At 37.3% G+C, this 21,832-nt stretch overlaps 1 protein-coding gene across 2 annotated transcripts in view; it reads right to left on the bottom strand.

Annotated features, from left to right (window-relative positions):
* Positions 1-21,832, bottom strand: part of ERC2 (ELKS/RAB6-interacting/CAST family member 2) — a 406,178-nt gene that overhangs the window by 292,584 nt on the left and 91,762 nt on the right. For both annotated transcript variants that reach the window (XM_064723899.1, XM_064723900.1), the window contains one exon: positions 17,022-17,189. In XM_064723899.1, coding sequence (XP_064579969.1) covers positions 17,022-17,189 — 168 coding nt within the window. The remainder of the gene's footprint in view (positions 1-17,021; positions 17,190-21,832) is intronic.

Genomic DNA, 21,832 nt, shown 5'->3' with positions numbered 1-21,832 from the left:
TAACAGCATTCCTCTAACACACTATTACCTTTACCTAAACCTTTACACTAAAAAGTTCTGGGTTTTTTTGTCCTGAGGGGCATAATCCTGCATTTTGTACTACCCTAGGTGATCCATTTTTCTCACTTCAGAATTCAGGATCATCACCAGGGACTCCAATCCCAGGTGTGCGCCTCCAAATTCTGGCAAGCTGAGCAATGGCCATATGAAATAATCCTCATTGCAGCATCAGGTCTTGAGATGTTTCACCAAGATTTTTGCCAACCTGATCTTTCTTCTCCCTGCTATCTCCACTGCTCCTCTGTTAGCCAATATTTCACCACTTCTACCACTCTTGTCCGACCTGAACATGGTACAGCATGGAAAGCCTTCCTAAGATTCAGCTAAATTAGGCATTATGTACATCTGTTGCTTAAAGATTAGTAGTCTTATCAAAAAAATATACTGCTTTAGCCTAATTTAGCCAAATTCATAACCAAAATGGAAGCACAGTGGTTCTCTAAAAGTGAAAAGGTTTTTTCTGACACCAGAGAAATAATCTTTTATAGCAAATCCAAAGGGGAATAATCAGAATATGGTTTTGCTTCAGACATAAATGGATTTTTACAATTTGTTCAAGTTTGCTATCCTGTCTGGGAAAGGGAGTCGTAAAATTCAGTTCTAAATCCTATGTTACCAATGAAGTTGCAAACTTTGGATTTTGTTCCAAAAATATCACCAGAATTCTTGCTTTTTCAATTGATTATGTTCAAAATACTCCTGTTGAAAGTTTCTGGACTTGAAAGTGTGTCTTTGAAATACTTCTAGGATTGAATCTTCTAGGATTTCAACCCTTTCAACAAAGATTATCCTTAAGTATAAAGACACAAACAATGGTGGAAATTATTTTCCAAACATGCTACAGAAAATATGGAAGAAAAATTCATCTGAAAACACTATTTTATCATTCATAACATTCTTTTTTGTGTATACAGTAGATACACTTTCATTTTATTCTTTTTAGTCTATATATATATAGTACATATATGTATACATATATATTCATGTATAGGCATATTCATGTATAAACAAATATTACTGCTAAAAAAATCAGGGTATAAATAATTTAACACAGAAGGAAAGGCTACATGAAATCAGATTTACTAGTCACAGGAATGAAACCTGAGTATGAAAATTCATTCCCCAATCTCTGACAGCTGACATGAACATGGAGCCTTATAAATCTGCCCTTTAAGAAAATTCTAAAAGTAAATAAATAAATAAAGTACTATTCCTCATCTGTTTTTCTTTTCCTGGAAAGCATTCTGAAAGTAATCTTTTTCCCAGACATGGATAATTCTGCACATGGATGAAATTCTGCTCCTTTTTTCAATCTCCTCAAAAGACTGAGAAAACAAAGATACATTTCAAGAAACAAGACAATGCCAGGACACAAAAGGAATCTTAATGTAAAGTTTAGCATATGTTAACTACATAGGATCCTGCACTGCACTATGCAAAGTTAATTGTATTTATCAACATATAAGAGTATCTCTCAAGTGGAAACAAGGCAAAAAAACAAAACCAAAACCAAGCCCCCAGAAAACCCTCACCTTTCAAACCAGTAAGTTATAAAAGACACGTGAAAGAAGTCCGAACACTTTTTTCTGCAGCTGCCAAAATGTCTTAAAGAACTTAGTGTCCCAGTACCCCTTTAGTAAGGATGCTTTCTAAGAAGTGAAGAGCAGTTGGCTGGCAAGTAACAGCAACTATGTAAAATCTAATGAATTTATTAAATTTACATCTACTTCACATTGCATTACAAAAGCATATCTTTGAATACATAGGTATGTTAGCCTCTGATTTCTTCTTCTATAAAAAACAGGGGAGTTTATGCCTATCATTCCTGAAAATTAAATTCAGGACACCAAAGTCAGCCTTTGTTCTTCCTGCATGTGTTATACCCCCAGTAATACCTCACCAGGCTGGCTGTACACTTGTGCAGATGCAATTAAGTGCCTCTGTAACTGAAACTTTCTAAACCTTTGTATTATTTATGCAAGAGAAACATAACCTTCTACCCTCATTCATGTCTACATTGGACTGCAAGACCTAACACAGGACTGAAAAAATTATTTAGTGAATTATATATAGATGTGATTTTGAATGTCAATCAAGTATGAAATTGATAGCACAGTGATAAAATAAAGCAATCTCCACACTTTCTTGTGATTTCTTTACATATACATACAAATTTTCAAATTTTATGTACACATGTTTAAATATTTAATTTCTTCAGCCACTAAAATTATACCATTAAGTATGTTCTTAACTGGATGGTTTTCCATTTTCTACATCTTAATTCCAAGTACCTGTCCAAAGATCTAAATTAGCATCATTATCCTAGGAACATATCAGACTAAATGAATCTAGGAATAATAAAATGCCTTGACCTTAACAGGCCTCCTGCACCAAAAACATTTAAAAGTGTACAAAAGATTGACTTCAGGTAATCCCACTCTTTAACATAATCTATTATTTTACATATGAATAAGGGTTCTTTTTCAGCACAACTGCTGGTTACAATTAATAATAGTAAATTATGCTAGTTTTATATATTCATATTTCTCCTGTGAGTTAAACAACATCAAGCATGAAAGGAACACAAAAATGCTCTTAATTAGCCTAGAGGTCATACACTATAAAAATCATTAAGCCACTGAAAAAGAGGAAACTTTGAAACAAAGGCAGGATCGTGAGTTTGCAGGTACAGTTCTAGAAAAAGGAAAATGTACATCATATATCAAACCTCACTGTACAGAATGCAGCCTTTAAATAACAGAGCAGCCTTGCCCTGGTCAAGTTTTCAACACTGGGTGGCAACCCTAAACACTGGTCTATAACTTTCCTGTCTCATTTAGAAAGAAATTAATTCAGGATTTCTCTCAAGCATGACACTGGTTGAGAGAGCAAGTCAGAAAATTGTACATCACACAAAATTTCCAGTCTTTCTCTTTTAGCTTTTAATGGCAGGTACCTGATTATGACACTACAACAAATATCTTTGAAGTGTTTAACTTACTAACACAGTTAAAGGAAAAGAAAAACAAAATCCTAAATATGCAATTCATAAAGCAGCATATTTTCCTTAATTAATTTTCTCAACATTTACAATATCTTTACTAATTCTCTGTAACTGGATATATTCTGGATCTATTCTCAGAGAATCTGTGTAGAATAAACATTTGAAACATCTTAAAGACTAACTAAAACCATCTTTCTATACACTGCAAGGCAAATGATTTTTGGATGTTTTGCATTTTTATGCTAAATAGTGCAGCTGCAATTGATAAAAACCAATCAAGTTAATTTAAGTCAATCATGTCCAGGAGGTTCTCATCACTTGTGTAAAAACGCTCTCACACTCACTCAAAGACTTTACCACAGCAAGTACCTCCCCCACACTCAAATTTTGATACCTTAAAGTCCCCTCAGCATCTTATGCAACAAAGAAAAGAAAATATAATTCTTATGGAATAAGCATATTTATAGTTTTACCCTACAAATCAAACTTCTATGTTTCATTTGAATACAAACATAGAACCACTTGAGCACAAATATGACCCATCCCACTGAGCACCACTGTACCTTTAGTGCACATCAAGGCACTGGGTCAAAGGCAAAGCAAACTTCTAGCACTGAGAATGCACAACTGTTACCCTCTAATACACAATCTGGACCACATTACTGAGATCATATGTTTTGAATTTAGTTTTTGATTTATCAATATGGCACATCACAGCTGCCATCCTGAGTTCTCTCTCAGCTGCTGCATTTGACATTTTAAATGATGATAGCTTATATTTTTAAATTTTGCACTATTGCCACTACATTTTAAACCTATGAAACTATAACAACCATGCAAGAACTCTTTGCTAGATGGGAAAAATCCAAAATTACAGATCTGAAATCTGTGTTTGATTCTTACCCATTTGGCCAACCCCCATGTGCATGTGACTGCAGACACTTTTCAGCCAGCTCAAAAATAATGAAATAAATAAAGAGAGGAGTATGCCATGTCCTTATTCCTGTTCCCTTGGAGATGATTATGGGGTTCTGGCAGTATCTGGAGATGGAAGCAGAGAATCACATCAACTGCCCTGGATCTCTCTTTCCTCCAGGAAGAGGTGAAAACAGGTGGCAGCAGGTGCTATGAGATTGACAAACTGCTGCCACAGCTTCTTTGCATGTTCTTTTTGAGAAGCTGCTCACAAAAACCATTTGCCCATTTGCCCACTGTTCCAACAGAAGTAAACAAGGAAAACAACAACGTCAAGAAAATTCATCTACCAGTAATCCTGCAACTGACCAAGACAGGGCTTTAAAAACATACCCTCATCTTCAAATCATATAAAACTACATCTATCTTTGTGAAGAAAGATAATTTCCCAATTATATTTGTCCTACAGTTGTCAAAAGGTTTTTTGTTGGGTAGGAAAGGTTCTTTTTTTATTGACAGACTACTATGTCAGGTTTTTTTAGTACACTGAACTGTTAAATACCACATCAAATACTACGATAAGCTTTTCATCAAACTGTTTATCTTAGAACAGTAAGTGGATAATAGTTCTTGGACTTATGTATGACTAATAATAACTATTGGAATTAATAACACATTGCCACTCCAAACTCATGTTCTAGAAATGCTTCTTTTGGTTATGCATCAGAACACAAAATGCTTCACAACAACAGCAAAGCCAGCAGCAAACAAAGCCAGCTGACTGAACAGGCAGCACATGCCTGGGGGATGTGGAGCCAGCCTCTGGAACACACTCAGAGCTCAGCTTAGACGTGGGTATCTCCAGCTGAATGTCCCAGGATGGTTGGGAACTGACACACACAGTGTACCTGCAGAGGCTGAGCACCAGCCTGTGCACCCTGACAAAAAAGCCACAGCAAGATCTCAGTGCTGTCTTCAACACTTACTGAGTGGAAGGGCATGAGAAGGCAGGGCCAGGCTCTTCTCAAGGGAGCATTAGGCAGGGATGTGACAAGTGGAACATGGAAATTCCACCTTGACATAGGGAAAACATATTTGTGGTTTGGTTTTTGCTATTTTTTTACCACAAGCTTGGTCAACTAGTGAAGCAGGTGTCTAAATAGGTTATGGAAAATCCATCCGTGAGGTATCCAAAACTTGGCTAGATGCCATCCTGAGCAACCTGCAATAACTAAAACCTACTTAAGATCAGAAGCTTGGGCTAAACAACCTCTAAGCAGGCCTGACATCACCCTGTGAAGCACCCACAGGCCAATCCTCCCTGAGGATTTCCCCATGGGCACCCAGCAAGTGGGTAGATTGAGTATGAAATGCACACAGAGGAGAGAGTTAGAAGGTCCCAGAACTCCAGCTATCCTGTAATTGTGTTCATAAGGTGAGAATTTATTGCATACCTGAGCTTTTACCATCCTTTACACAATGAAGGTGAACAAAGATGATCTCTCAAGGCTTCTACTTGTCTAAAAACCATTAGAACCACTACAGAAAGGATTATTGGAAAAGAAAGTTTGCCAGTAATTCCAGAAAATGAACACTATAATAAAAAATACTTAATTATCCAATGAATATAAACACAGGGGAAACAGATTTCAAATCAAACTATCAGCAACCCATCAAAAATACAGCTTTTCCTGGGGAGAAATTACCCAGAAATTCATAAATCCACACCAGTTACTAAAAATCACCTTCTTGTCTGTCATTTATCTGGAAATGGCTTCCAGGATTATTCCCTCTTCATTATGACCCTTCCAGGGATCAATATAATCAATGCAGTTCCCTGGATCCTCCTTGTTGCCTTTTGTAAGACATTGGCTTTCTCCCAGTTCTCAGAAGCCTCTCCCAGTTCCCACCACTTTCCAAGGGTAACTGACACAATGCCACCAGCCCTTGTAGGTGCATTCCAGCAGGGCCAAGGGACTTGTGTGTGTCTGGGTTCTTTAAATATCCCCTGAGCTGATCCTCTTCCATCAAGGATAAGTTTACCTGGCACTGGACTTCTGTAGTGGTTTCAGAGACCTAGGGCTGCTGAAGGTTGGTTTTCCCAGCAGTGATCAAGGTGAACAAAGCACTCAGTACCCGGACTGTCTCCATCTCATTCAGGATCAGATCTGCCCTCCTATGAGGGACTCCGTACTTTCCTCAGTCTTCTGCTACTGCTGTGCCTGTAAAAACCTTTCTTGTCCTTTCTATCTCCTGTTACATTCAAGTCCAGATGGGCTTTGTCTTTCTAAACCCTAAACCTGATTCTCAGAGAGGGTCTTCCCATTTCTCCCAGACATTTGTGCCTGCTCCCACCCCATGTCACTCGTTTTCTTCATAATTACAGAAGTACAAATGCTGATTTTGATAATACAAAACTGATCATTTATAAAAATGCACGGTAGCAAAATATTCTCCTCTATTTTTAACAATTCCTGAAAGCATTCTTTGTCCAGGAAAATCATACATCATTCAAGCTTATCCTCTCACTAGATATATGACAGCACGCTTCAAACGTTATGACAGAAGATGACACAAAGTGGAGTGGATGCTGCTGCCAGACTGCTGGCACACAGAATCCCTCTGGAGGAGAAAAAGGCAACAGAGGCCACTGGCACCTCAGTGCAGAGAGGCCTGGACTCGTGTTTGGCTCAGAAGCCAACTCAGCTGCAGGGCTGGGCACAGCCATGAGCCACCAACACACACAGGTCTGGGTCAGGTCTGGCAAAGATTTCCTGCCTGATTGAAAATGAGTTTATTTGGTCCAATGGCACTTCTCCTAGGAATGGAGGGCAGGTTGACCACACATGTGCCTGTCTTTATTTGTGGCCTGACACTTGGCTGGATAAACTTCATTATGTTTTTGGTTATGCTTAAGAAAAGTACTGTCAATTGTTTCCAGTCTGTTGCAAACATAAACCTCCAAGCTGTATTAAATATGTACTATTGTATTACCACAATGTTATGAAATCATGCATAAAATCCTAAAATGGGATAAAATAAAGGGAACGTGTCTTCCCCTCCTCCCCTTTCCCCCAAATCCTGGCAACATTTCAAAATAAACAAGGAACCAAACCTAGACTTCTATTGAAAGGTCAACCAGCACCTGAGTCAAGGGAAGATAAAACTGGCCTAAAACAAAAATAAACATATTATTTAGTAAGTGGAAACCAATTTTCTCTTTTATCACAAATGCAGAAAGATTAAACAGCTCCAAAATGCAATATCTTAGTAATTACCCGTGCTTAGTAAGCAAGAAAATGGAATTATTTTGGCTGAAAGAGTAAAACAAAATTTAAACTTGACTAAAAAATTAAATCAATAGTAAAAGGAAAGATAACTTTATTGTAATTCAAATAATGTGGAACTGACAATGTATTGAGAATTAAGATTTCCATCTTTTATTCCCACACGTTCTCATCTCAGGAACTTTACTGCTCCTGACATAAAGCAGAGAAATTTAGCTATAGATATTCAAAGACAGAAAAGAATGTGGAACCATGACACAAAAATACATGTTCTGTTTGAAATTCAGTGTAGCAGGGCATCCATTAACAACTGTGCACTATGTTATGTTTTAGAGTTCCAAAACATGTAAAAGATCAGTGAAGTGCACTCTGGAGCTCAAATACACCTGGGCACACCTTTCTCTACAGTTTCCTGCCTTGCCCAGTAAGGACTCTGCTTATTTGTCCATGATTTTGCTATTTATCTAAATTTAAAGGTGAAAGATGAGCTTCCAGTACGAATCTTTCCAGCAGTAATCCATCTTCCATGCAAGCCCCTGACCAAAGAATTACTTCTGTTCCACTGGATATGGCACACGGGCATCATGAACATTTCTTGTAGAAAGGAAAAAAGAATCTTAGCAATTCCTATTGCTGTTGGTTGTAATTGCTACGGACATTTTTCGTATTATATTATTTCTTCTAAGTTTTAAGGGAAAATTTGTGTCCTCCATGCAGAGTATTTCAATGACAGTGTTCCTCCAAATTTACTACTGAAAAACAATAAATATTTTGGAATAGAAAGTAACTTTCCCCGACCTTGCTACAAAAATGTTTTAATTTCAACCACAAAGAGTACCTATATTTTGAAAACAGAAAAATATTATTTATGCAAAAGATTAGGAATCTATAGAAATAGGCAGATATAACAGATACTGATTTTAATTTCAATTAGGGATTATAGGAAAACTCTCTATTTATAAATACTATAATCTTTTCCAGAATCCAAATTAGTGTTGTTCCAACAACGTTCAGAACAATGAGTAAGTGATACAGCATAAAAGTTAATTAACTAATGGAAAGTATTTTAAGTATTTTCTTGGAACTTCAACAGTTTAAACAGTTGAAAGGGGAAAACAAGCATGCAGTGAATGTAGGCCTGAACTGTTTTTATTTACACACGCCTCAGTCTTTCCCATCCTGTACTGATCTTGTGCCTGATCTCACAGCACAGGGCAGCTGGAAAAAAGCAGTCTTTAATAGATAAGAAACAGCTGTTACGCTTGTTTGACTTGAGGAAGAATTTGAAAAACAAAAGTAAAAGGACATGAGAATAAAATGAGTCCTCATAAAGCAATACTTGCAGAATTGCTCCAGCCTATTTCCAGCCAGCCCTGCTAACAGCATCTGACATGCACCTTGCTTGTATCAAACTTACCTCCACTGAAAGGCAGAAAAAAAGGGGATTGAGCAAAGGCAATACTGTTTCACAAGCGCTTATGAATAACTACAAAATCAACCTTTTTTAAAGGAAAGTTGTTACTCAACGGGCGGGAGGAGGGACCAACACCACACATTTAAAAATGTCAGAATTAAGATTTGCCTCTACAAATACAGCCTGACTTCTTATGTTAAAACAGGCAGCCGGAAGAACACTACAATAACACAAATCAAAGCATCCTATGCATCTTATTCCATCTTCTGATCTACCTCTCAATCCAACTTAACGCAAGTACCAACATTTTCAAAACTCAAATACTTGACCTGTAAACCCCAGATTTTATCTTGTTAGGTCTTAATTTTACAATACTTAGACACCTTTCTAACAGAAATTGTGTTAGCAGAACTCTGCTGATTCAGATAATGTTTAAGCAGCTCTGTACATGAGCACAGATGTTCCTGTCCCAGTGCTCTTACATAACAGCATCTCCTACAACCCCCCTCCACAATTTCATGCTCTTTTCACTTATTTCCTACTGATTTAGTAGAATGCCTATTTTTCTTCTTTAGATTTATTCTTAATGCTTGACAAAAATTTCCTCTTGTTTCCTTGCAAATACTTTTTACCTACAACAATGACAAATCTTTCAAAAATTTTCACAGACTGCATTACTTGATTTTAAGTGTGGAAAGTACTGGAGAAATGTAAAATATTATGTAATTATATCATGTTATCATTTGGGACATGAAGTGTAGAAGTTCTGTTGGCCTGAGCTGATCTTATATGAACACTTCTCTAAATATTAGCAGGTTACTTCTGAAACCACTCATCTTTCAGAAGCTCAGATCCTTTTACTTTCATTGTCCACTGTGATACCAAGAACTAGAAAATTCTTTCCTTCTAAAAGTTAAACAAGGGGGAAAGGAAGAAAACAAACAACCCACATCACATAATCAGAAAGGAAAATATTATTCAGAATCCTATCAAGAAAATAATCAAAAAGCTATATGAGGTCTACTGTCAGTATAAGCATATCTAAAGATTTCTGGATGACCACAGCTGCAGAAGCTTTTTCATTCCAAATGGACCATACTCCTATTTTAAACTATGTTGCTGCTGTAAGCATGTTGGGTTTTTCCCCTCAACAGAGACAGAAGAAGGCTGAGAATTCATCTTTGCACCTTCTACACTTTGAGTGTTTGGGTTAAGAGCAATTGTGAGTTAAGGACTCTTACCAGTGTTAGGAAGAGGACATTCTGAAAAATGAAATCACAAATTTAAGAAGTCTAAGTGGTTCTAGCCTTTTCTCCCCAGTCGTCTCTTAAGCAGAAAACCCAACAATTATGCAAAACTGCTTCAATAACTTCTCCATGCACTTCGTCACTATAGCAATAAGTGCAAATCATTAACTGTTTCAGACTGGTTATTGTTATATCTATTGATTATTCTGCTAATTACAACATTTTTGTGTTCCCCTTGGGTTTGCATCCACCTGGTGAAATTTCAGTGCTGTTTTGAAGTGTATTTTCCTTTGCATTTCTTGTATATGGCGCCACTACACCAGGATCATAACTAGGCCTCTTTAGATCAATCACAATTTAAGCAAGTTATGGTATACAAAGAATCATTTTTGAAGCAATCCTACCCAAGTTCCTCTTCAAACATCTCCAGTTAGAGCAAAGCATTTCAATTAGTAGCTAAGAGTACCAATATTTTTCTAATCATTTCCATCCACTAGTGACTTATCTTATCAGAGTAAATTTTGCTTGGTTATAAAAGCCCATTAAGACTGTCTAACTGAATATTGTTTTCAATGGCAACAAGGTAATTTTTCTATAAAACTAAGAACTGGGGTGGTGGGCAGGAGGGAACTACACTTTAATTTTCTCTTTCATTCAATAAAATAGATGAAAATGAGAAGTGTTTTGACAGCAAGATAAATCTAGCAATCATCAAAATATTTGTGCCAAATCAGTTGCATGAATTCTTTACACACCAAATACAGACTCCGTTCTTTCTACTTTCCCATTTTCTCTTTGTTTTCTGGCCTCTGGGAACTACTTTCTACAGGCCCTGAAAATGGAACTCTCTACTCTTTCAGCCACCTTGCTCACAGAAAATTCTGTTTCAATTTCTTTGAAATTAAAATAATGGTGTCCCCATAACAAAGAATATTAAAAACAATAATGAAGAATGGATTCAGTCAAGGGGAATGGGGTTGTGCGTATAAGATGTATCAGGTATTTGAGAGAGCTTCATTTGTGACACCATAAAGCCACTGGAAAATGAGTCTTAGGAGGTCACAAGTGCAATGTCCAACTAAAAGCACAGAGATCTGGAAATCAGATCAGGACAACTGATATGCCTCTGAACAGTCCTGAAATCAGAATCCAAGAGGCAGATAGACACCAAAAGAAAAAACAAAAATGAAAAGCCTCCCAGATTGCTTCACAGTTTAGTTCTGTTTAGATACAGCAATTTGCTAACCTATGAGTTCTTTCAGCTTGACTCTGAATTTACTGCTCTGCCACTACACTCCTCTCTCCTCTCTGAACAGCCATAGGGCGTACAAAATGTGGCTGCTGCACAGAAACTGAAATGTCTGGCACATTCCACCTGAGACAAAGCTGCACTTGAAATGTGGAACCCTTTGTGAAGAGAGCAGTGGACAGCTGCAGAGTGGCAGCAAAGGGCAGCCTGGTGTCCAGAACAGCGCTTTGTGCCACGGGTGATCCTCCCTTCGCACGCACAGCACATCCACCAGAACAATGCCCTGGCAGCACAGCAAAGAGACCACACTGAAAGATCTGGCCCAGCCTGATTTGAAACAAGAAAAATCACAAAACAATAGGAAAACACAATTTCAAAGTAAAACTCTAACGGAGAAAAACAAAAATGTGAGAGTGAAATAACCGTAGTTATACCATTATTGTTGTAAAATTAAAAGCAGATTTACATTTCAAGAAATATCAAATATCAACATTGTAATAGAAAGAAAAATAAAGTTTTTTTAGTCTTGTTCCAAGTATTTTGTGCTGTCTGCTTTTATTTGCTCTTTATGCAAACTAAGAACTGCCAAGAAGTCAATCATTTCACAACCCTTCTTTATAAACAGATTTGTTTAAACAAAAAAAGCAGATTGCAATAAATAACTACCATAATCACCCTTCCTCTCCATTTTTATTAGGTTTTCTATATTAATATGTGTATGCTGAACACATCAGTTATTCAGTTACAGTACAGACTTTACCTATTTTTCTAATCCATTTCCTCCATTGACAGGACTATGCTCACAATTCACAAAACTTCTTTGTAGACATTTACTTATTTCACAGTTCATTAACCTTCAAACAGCACACCTGCCAGTTTGCAGGTGTGTTATCTAAAGCAATGATACACTAAGTGCTAAAGTATGTTTGTGTCAGAAATGCTTATGAAATGAATGTTTTTCTCCACTGAGCTACCCAGCTGAGTTGAATTTATTTGCATCAATTTATAATAAGTTTTTATCCTGATGTTAAGTGCAGTAGTTAAGCACCAGTCACTGCAAATATGCACAAAAAAGAATCAAACTCTACTGTCCACCATTTCTGAATGTATACAAATGGCTGTGTTTAATCTTTTTAAATAATTGAAAAGGATTATTCACTCTTTAACTTCTTTCCTTCTGCAGTAACACTACAAGGCCTCATTTAAAAATTAACATCTTTTAACAGCTTTTTCACACAGCAGGGAAAACCTCATCAAGCGTCGTATTCTTCCTTTTAACAGTTCTCTGTGGAGCACAGTGACATTTTCAGTTTTCTGTGGCTGGACTAGCCTTACATTGGCTCATTTTCATCTGACCTCAGGGTTTTCACATCATTAATAAAGAGATAATCAAAACAAAGGGTATATACATTAGGGTAGGAAAATTTTGCATAGTTTGGCACTATTATCATATATGACCTTAAAAATGGAACAAAATGAAATGCACGTAGCAGAGGTGGTGAACCTTCTAAGGACTGCTTCCAAACATTTTTCCTACTGGCAGCAAACCATTTTCAGACCTCCCAACTCTGGCCACCGTGATAGTTACTGCTGTATGGGGTTTATTTCTTTTTGTTTCAACTGTCAAAAAAAACTTCAAGTGATAGCTTTTTAAGTCAACTAAACATATTGAAATCAAAATAAAACACTGACATCACTGGGACAACAGAAACACCACTCAAAAAGAACACTGTGTTTAGATTCTAGGCTTGTTTACCAATGGTTTTAACTTCTTTCACATTATGTCACAAAGTGCCATTGCACCTGAAATCTGACCAAAAACCCATCAAAAAAATTCAAGTGCCCTCTTATTTCTGATGATCTGGTACATCACACATCAACCAACTAAATCTGCTAGTCATGCCTCAATAGTAGTCAGTATTTTTCAGGATGAAGATCATCATAACTCTGCTTAGACTTCATTTCTTCCTGTTGAAACCAACTGTACAAGCTAGAGCTCAAACTTAAACTACACTTTTAAAGCAGTAAAATTTTTCTGAGCTAATTTTGCTAAGATATCATTAAAATTCCAAACATGAAATTATACTCCAAAAAAAAATCCATTCCACTCAATAACAAACACTGGTAGAATTAGCCAAGAAATAGAGTGAAACCAACGAACTTCCAGGGATACATGAACTAAAAAGAAACTGTTACATGTTACTTGTAAGCTTCATGCCCTACCACACCTGGCTTGTCAGAACCATGTGGGTAGGTGGAGGGCTGGCTATCAAGTGGAATCAGGACACTCCAGCAGAACCAGCACTGCATCCAGTCCTGTTGCATGGCTTCATTCATGATCTGGGCATTGGGGTAGGGTGCAGCCTCAGCAAGTGTGCTGGTGGAAAAAATGTGGAAAGGGCAACTGATACACCAGAGGGTCGTGCTGCTGTTCAGAGGGATTCTGACAAGCTGGAGAAATGTGCTGTCATGAACCTCATGGAGAGAAAGGAAAGCTAAAGTCCTGAACCAGGAGAGAAACAATGCCAAGCACTCACACGTGCTGGAGTTCACTCAGCTGGAAAGCAGCTGTGCAGTAAAGGACCTCGGGGTCCTGGTGGCCACGATGGTGAACACCAGCAATGTGGCCCTGCAGGGACGCACTAAAAGCATCCTGGGCTCATTAGGGGTTTAGAGAGCTGATCCTTCTCCTCTATCAGTCACTGCTCAGCCCACACCTGAGATATCATGTCCAGCTCTGGGCATACTGAAGACAGCCCAGTGAAAGGCCATAGAGAAACTAAAGGATTAATTAAGGGCTTTATTAAACTTTGGAGTACCTCTCATATCACAAAAGCCTGAGAGAGCTGAGCTGTTTAGCCTAGCAAAGTGAATGGGCCATCTTATCACTGTGTATAAATATCTGAAGGAAGGCTGTAAAGATGGAGCCAGACTCTTCAGTGCTGCCCAGTGAGAGGACAAGATGCAATGGGCACCAACTGAAACCCAGGGGTTTCCCTATGAACACTGGAGACACTCACACTGACCCATGTGGCCCAAAGAGGTTGTAGAGTCTCATGCCTTGAGATATTCAAGAGACATCTGGATATGGTCCTGGACAGCTGGCTCTAGGTGGCCCTGCCCAAGCAGGGGGTTGGACCAGATGAGCTCCAGAGCTCCCTTCCCTTCAACCACGACATGATTCTGTGAATCACATCCCGTTGCATCATATGCAGCTGCTTCAGCAAAACCTTAAGATAACCATTAAGCTAAATAATAATAAAACACTTCTTATGAAATAACTGAGAGCCTGTGGAGGGTTTCTTTTATTACAGGATTTACTATGCTAATTTAATTACAACAAGGTGATTACAGAGTAATCCTATTTAGGCAGGAAGTTGACACTGCAACTCTGAACACCTTACTCAGCACAGGATTAGAACTGCCTTTCGGTGGTCATGTGTCGGATCTCAAGATCTCAGTCCTGAGATGCTGAGCCACCGAGACCCTGGGGAGGCTCGGGACTCTTGGAATGTTGCCAGAAGTGTCTGGTAGCTGGACTTTAACCCTACACAGGAGACAACAAGGATGAGGACTTCACCGGGTGAATGGTGAAGGGATTAGCTAATTAGAGGGTGAGACACAAGGTTTAGGATTTATGTACAGGGGGGTTTAGAGGAGTAAGATGGAGGAATTGGGTGTGTCCTACCCTCCTCCTTCTTCCTCCTCTCCTCCATCTTCTTTGGCCACGGTGGCACCTTTCTATTGGTTATTACTAAGAGTACACCGAGTTATAAGAATAGATGGTATTGGGGAAAAATGATAAATATTGTACACGTAGCAAAGGGTATAAAGATACGTGGCCTGCCGGAGGGAGAGACAGTGTGCCCATGGCTGACTGCTGAGCAGATCTCTGCTGGCTGAAAGAACATCTTTTAGATAAACAATTAATAAACATAAAACCAGAAAGAAGAACTGAAGCCTCTTCTCGTCCTTCGATACGCGGGCTGCCCCAAGGCCACCTCCGGGCCTTCCAGGCCCCCAAACAGCCGAGATAAACCTGACAGTCATGCTCACCTCCAGAAAGAAGCACTTCAAGGCAAGTTATGAATATGTTTAAGGACACAAGATTGTACAAAAACTGTTCTACAAATAGACAGTGTAATAAATAGACACGTAGAAATAAAGGTGTGTGGCTTAATGCAGGCCAAAATGTTATTGGCTTTCCTCATATGGGAATGACCAACAACAATAGTTTGGACAGTACAACATTTCTTCCCTAATGACTTCCACCTGCTGGAGGGCTGCCATTTGCCCTGCATCTCCCTGCAGCTGCTTTCCCATGAGCTGCTGGAAGCAATTGGCCTCCCTTTAGATAAGACCTGAGGCCTGGAGATGGATGATACAGTTGCTCTAAGCAACCAAAAATCTTTTCCCAGTTCCTAGAGACCCAGACCTGCTGTGTCTAGAAGCACTGCTGAACTGCTACCACAGCACAGTCTAGATCATGTAAAAGGTTCAAGCTCAACAGCCTTGTGCAGAAACTGAGAAGAGGAATTAGATTCCTGCCAGAAGCCAATTGTTTCTCCACCAGGATTGCAGAATCCCTCATCAAGAACACTGTAATTCATTTTTGTACCACTGCCCATCAGCCAGCCAGTTTGTAACACACTGAATGCAAACCAGTGTGGTAAGGGAGTAGGAATTCCAATCAGTGGAGAACCAACGGAATTTATCACCATCCTCAGCACTATGACAGGTCATACAAGCCTTGCAAAACAGATTTGCACAGCCCAGGATTTAAAATACTCAATCTTTCCTACTCAAATGCTAGATTGAAATTGCTAGAGTCTTTATCCTTGTTCTGTTATGATTAATTTGTATTATACACATATGATAGTTGGCTCATAAAACACAAACTGGAAATGCCAAATTTCATCTGAAAAAAGGGATAATCAGAATCTCAGAAATATTTACTTCCTATTTCCACAAGAAGGATGAGTCTAAGCCATTTTTTTCCTAACTAGACTTTTGAAACATTCTATCAAATTCCTGTATACCTTATAATAAACTTCTCTGAATAGAAACCATTTGCTCTGTATGACTAAATTCCACAGGTATTTGTTTCCTGAAAGAAACAAACACATTAAAAATAAAATCATGAAGTTTTAATAGCAATCAATCTAATCAGTATTGTGTGCTCCAAGCCTATGGAGTTTTTTAAAACACTAGGAAAATAGTTAATGGACATATTAAACACTGGATTTACATATTCCCTTAAATGTGACAACCACCTCAAATGGGTATTCCATTTTTATCCATATTTTTATGGTCTGATTTTGTAGATACATAAATAATTAATACACTGGTCCATTTTAAATTACTCATAGTTTAAAATAAATGTTGACTGCACTTGAAAAAAATAACAAGAGATGAACAATATGCACCTTTCAACAGACCCCTTAAAAATACATCAATGGCTTCATCCTTCAGAACAGAAATACACAGAAGTAAGGGGCATCAACCAGAGCAACCAACAGAGAAACTCATATGAGCAATCAGGTCATCACACCACAGCAATCAAGTCATTAAGGTCCACCTCCCTCCACTGAAGCCAATGAGAATTAGACACAAACATTTTCTTAAAAGGCAATCATAAGCACTTAAAAAAAGTTCTAGAATGAGAGCTGGTGTACTACCAGAATTATATATACACCAAATACACTGGCATTTAAATTGTTTTAGATTAATCATTATTCTTTAACAACTTTCCTGTCACACAGACTTGAATCAAACACATCAAAACCTTGATACTGGCCATGAACTCCATATTTCTATTGCATTTCATGATTAGGAAATACAATACCTCTGTCTGAAGTATGGCAGCTCTCTGTTCTTTGGCAGTAAGGGACTCTTTAAGCACTTCAATGTGTTGCTTGCAATCTGAATTCTGATTGCTAAGGGTTTCAAGCTTAGTTTGTAAGGCAAGAAGTTCTGATTCTTTCTTTGAGAGTTCTTGTTTCAGTTGATCAATCTGCAGTGGGGGGAAAAAAGTTAGGTCATTAATTTTGTCTCAAATTCATAGCTCCACTGGATATCTGAAAGGTGTGAATGACCATGATATGACAAATCAGACACCTGTGAATGCTGAAAGAGAATTAAGGTTCAGACTTTTTACAATCACACCTTCAATTGTGTTTCTTGCAATTTAATGCACTCTGTCTAAGAATGAATGCCTTGTTGTTGCAGAAGTTAAAAGGAAAATCTTAAAGATGATTTAGTCTATAAATTCACCACGGACCTCACTTAAGTTCAAAGGCATGTATCCCATGTGAGGCAAGTCTGGCAAGACAGCAAAAATGCACAGCAAAAAAAGTGTTCATAAAAGCATAAATTCAGTCCTTCCAACAGCATGATTCCCATGACTTATCATTGGCCAGAATGAATCAGGAATTTTTTAGGAGTCTGATAAAGAAAAACCAGCATCTTAGCAGAGGAAAACAGAAAAGTGGACTTTTAACCTTACTCCTCTTCATGCAAATTTGTTGCTGCCCACCATCCCCACCTCCTATTTTTCTCCCTGGCAGTTCACATGGAATTCTCAGGTAGTAGAAAAGCCAAGCCAAGAAGACTAACTTAAGAGAAGTCTGGGGAAAGCATTATACAAAATTCCACACAATGAAAGGGCTCCGAGATAATAAAAGTTTATCCCAGAGGAAACAGCAGAAACACAAGACTAAGACAGGGCTTCTGAATTTAAGTGAATTTAAGGTACATCAGTAAATGTCATGGAATTATGATTACTCTCCTCTTTCCACAATGATAAATAGGAATAATAGCCAAATAACACAAAATTATGGTGGATTTAGAATATAATAATCAGAGCAAAGCACTGGACTATATACAGAATGATGTGTATAGGTGAAATTGGGTGGCACATAACTACTCCCAAATTCCTGTGGTATAACACTGGTCACCAGCTGAATCCAGATGCATCATCTCATGAGGATTATTTGAAATAAAATTCCCCAGTGCATTTGCATAACTCAGAGAAATCACCTCCTTTATATGAAGAGCTCTTTTCCATGTCCCAACAGACACTTGAGATGCAAGAAATCTAGAAGTGGTAGATGGAAGATGATTCAAAAATCCCCAGGGGAAAAAAAAGAATATCCACAGATCCACAGGTTGATCCTACTCAACCACATTCCAAAGATCCACATACTAAAACATTTCATAAATTCATTGCTCTATCGTACTGGAAATATTTGCTGCTGATCAAAATGCTTCTATTTTGTTTTACATTGCAAGTGCATACTTTAAAATTAAATTTAAGGCAGTGATTCTTCCAACTACAGTCTGTACGCATGTCTTAATATATTTATTCCTTATTTCTTTTTATAAATCTTTTTATAATATGTTTGCATCATTGCTTAAGGTGCTCAGATAGTCACCCATGAGCTACTGTATAGAATCAAGAATCTACCCTGGTACTAAAAATAAATCACCTTAAAGTGTGAAAAAATTAAAATGAAAAAAGAAGCATACAAAAATCAGACATGAGGAAAGACTGCAATTAAAAGCTGCTAGAGAAAGCTTTCTCTGGAAAGCAAACCACCTTCCTCCATCCCGTGCCAGAGCATGTAAGCAAGTATGGCAACCAAGAGAAAATGGATAGAAAATGAACAATGGGAAAATCTGTCTGCAAGACACAAAGACAAAATGTGGATCTGCAGCCAATCTGAATTACATCACAGGCTTTATATGAGATGCATGTGAACATCACAGATGCTTAATCTCTTCTAGAAACTCTTCCCCTTCTCTCCATGACACAACCCACACCCTGAGAAATAATAAAAAAAATTTTAAAAGGCTTTGCTTTCATTGCAGGTGTGTTCTTTGTGTTTTAGAAACAGAATCTGTTTAGTGTAAAGTTCTGGCTACAAGATCTACAAATTGTCAGGAGTTTAAGAATGTGTTACAGCTCTCAAAAAAAATATTAAGAGTTAAAACACGAACCAAATGCAGAGAGATTGTTGAATAAATATGCTGATGTCTTTTAAAAATAAATTATCATGGTGGAAATGTACTAAGATCTCCATTTTAAAAATTGCCACAAAAATAAAGTCATAATAAAAACATATAAAACTTATATTAAGAAGTTTTAGTCATGGGTATATTCACTTTTTTAAAGTTCTGCAGTATCTCAGAGTGTAAAAAAACTAATTAAAGAGAACATGAAATAGATTTTTGCCTGTAGCAGATATGCAAACCTTTTTGCTGTATCTGAAGTGATGTGGAAGACCAACTGTCATGATTCAATGAAACCTCATGATCTCATATAATACAACAAAACCTTTTTATACTTTATAAGGACTAAAAAGAAGATAACCTACAAGTCTGGATGTAAGTGTTGTAGCACCAAAAACCTCCAAGTTTGTCCTCTGACCCTGACCTTCCCACTATCTCACATATTTCATGTGTGTAATTTGCCTGTCACCACTTTTTCAACATTGCCCAATATGATCTTGCTTCACCTCCTTTCCTGAAACCCTAATTCCTTTTTCTTCCTTCTCAATTTACAATTCTGTCACCTCCTGTAATTTCAGTTCTTTAGAACCCATTAATTTTCCATTTCCAGAAAACCATAATGGGTGTTCTTCTGTTATTTTTTCACACCAAATTCTTATGTGACATTATGCAGAGTAACCAGAAAACAAAGGGAGAAAAAATCAAAGCTTTTCCTCTGAATTTTGCACATTAAAATTAATGGGCTAAATCTTTCAATAAGTAATTCCATTAAATGAAACTATGCTGATTAACACATCATAGGATTTGTTCTGATGCAACAAATGACTTCTGCTTTTTGAAGTGAAGGATTTAAGAAAAGGAGTAGCAATGCAAATCATGTGCCTGCATACAGCAGACCCTACAAGTCTATCAGTAGATTCTACAAGTTATGATGGTAAAGGTCTGGTTTTCAAGTGATTGTTAAATTTCCAGGCCTACCTACACAAAAATAAAATTCTGTAGTTCTTTCCCTTTTGGTTTTTTTTTCCCCTAGAGGATCTCCCAGAATTTGCATGCTTCCTCCATCTAGTATGGAAAGCTCTTACATGCAGACATGAATCACAGAGCACCTTATTACTGCTTTGTCAACACTTAAAACTCATCTTACTGGTAATTTGCTGAAATTGCACTAATCCACTAGATTTTCATACCCAGTGGATAGCATAAGGGTTCTAATACTCAAAGGACTACTTAAATGCCAAGTGCAAACTCACACCTGAAAAAAAAAAAAAAGAAAAAAAAAAGCATCTGTGTTCATTTAAATATGTGGTTGACAGCCAAAAGATGAATCCTAGTAAGGGCAGAAAGTCTTCCAGAGCAGATATTCTTATTAAAAGTACATATCATCCTATATGTTTTATTTATATTCTCAATTAAGAGATTTGAAGGTGCAGATCTCTTGGTCCTATGAACTTTAAGATCTGTTTTAACAACTTCTGTATTATGTGAGTAATGACAAGTTTTCTCCCTTGAAAAACTGAGCAAGGAGAGGCCTTATCAAGTGGGCAAGAAAAAAAATCTGAGCAAGTTTTCTTCCTAATTTTTACAACTTTTATTTAACTGCAAGTCATAATTAAAGTCTATATATTTGAAAGGAGTGAATAGTACTAAAAATAGTTAAGAAAAGAAACACTTCCAAACATTCTCTGCCACTCATGTAAATAAATGTTCAATGTTTGCCTTCATCTAACACCTTCCCATTTATTTAAAACAAGAACAGATTGAAAACAAGTTATACTTCAAGAATAAATTAAAACTATTTAGAGCTTCAAGCACCTCAGAAGAGTTTTGTACTGTTCTTTGCCATCAACCCTGTTTATCAGAATTTATCAAGGATCTCAGGTTCAACAGATCAGGTACAGCAAGATCTGTTTGCTGACAGCTCCACAAATACTTTTCCACCTTGAAATGTTCTCAGATGAGTGATAAAAATAACATCTTCTGCTGTAAATCTTAATTTTAAGTGGAAGAAAAAGACTAGTGAAAGAAAACAGACAAAGTTTCATCAGAACATGGCATTTATCAAAGATCAGAAGGCTGTGACAAAACAATGCATATTTAATACTCTTCTCATTCATCTGCTTTCTGTGCTACAGAAATATACTGAAGCTTTTCCTCACAAAAACATCAGGAGAGTGTTAAGGTTCTAGGCTTTGTACCTTATTTTTCTATCAGCAGGTTTTTGACATCCATTGGGAGTTTTGCTGTAAGTCACTAAAACTGAATTGCTTTGAAATTAATAACGTTTAGGTTAGCAAAATAATTTTCCTGATGACAATGCTACTTTAGGAGTTTTAGTTATTTTTCAGTAGCTTAAGAGCTACTTTTGTCCAACAGAATACATATGTTCTTTGATCATTATTTTTTCCTAATAAATCTGAATTAATTCCACATGGGCACTAACATTTTCATTTCTTCTGTAGCAAAAACCTTCAAACAATGAACAAGCAATAATATTTTGTGAGTTTGAAACCAGGAAATGTGTCACATCACTTCATATTTACTACCTTCCTGGGGCAGCTCCTAATAGTCTATGTACAGTAATTTGAAGTCATTAAATTGCTAGTCTTGAAAATATAAGCAGAGTAGAATTTGGTAGCACCTATG

Source organism: Zonotrichia leucophrys, chromosome 12 (assembly GCF_028769735.1).
Source record: "Zonotrichia leucophrys gambelii isolate GWCS_2022_RI chromosome 12, RI_Zleu_2.0, whole genome shotgun sequence".
Taxonomy (NCBI): Eukaryota; Metazoa; Chordata; class Aves; order Passeriformes; family Passerellidae; genus Zonotrichia; species Zonotrichia leucophrys.
Note: the sequence above shows the minus strand (reverse complement) of the source record. Positions and strands in the feature narration are given on the sequence as shown.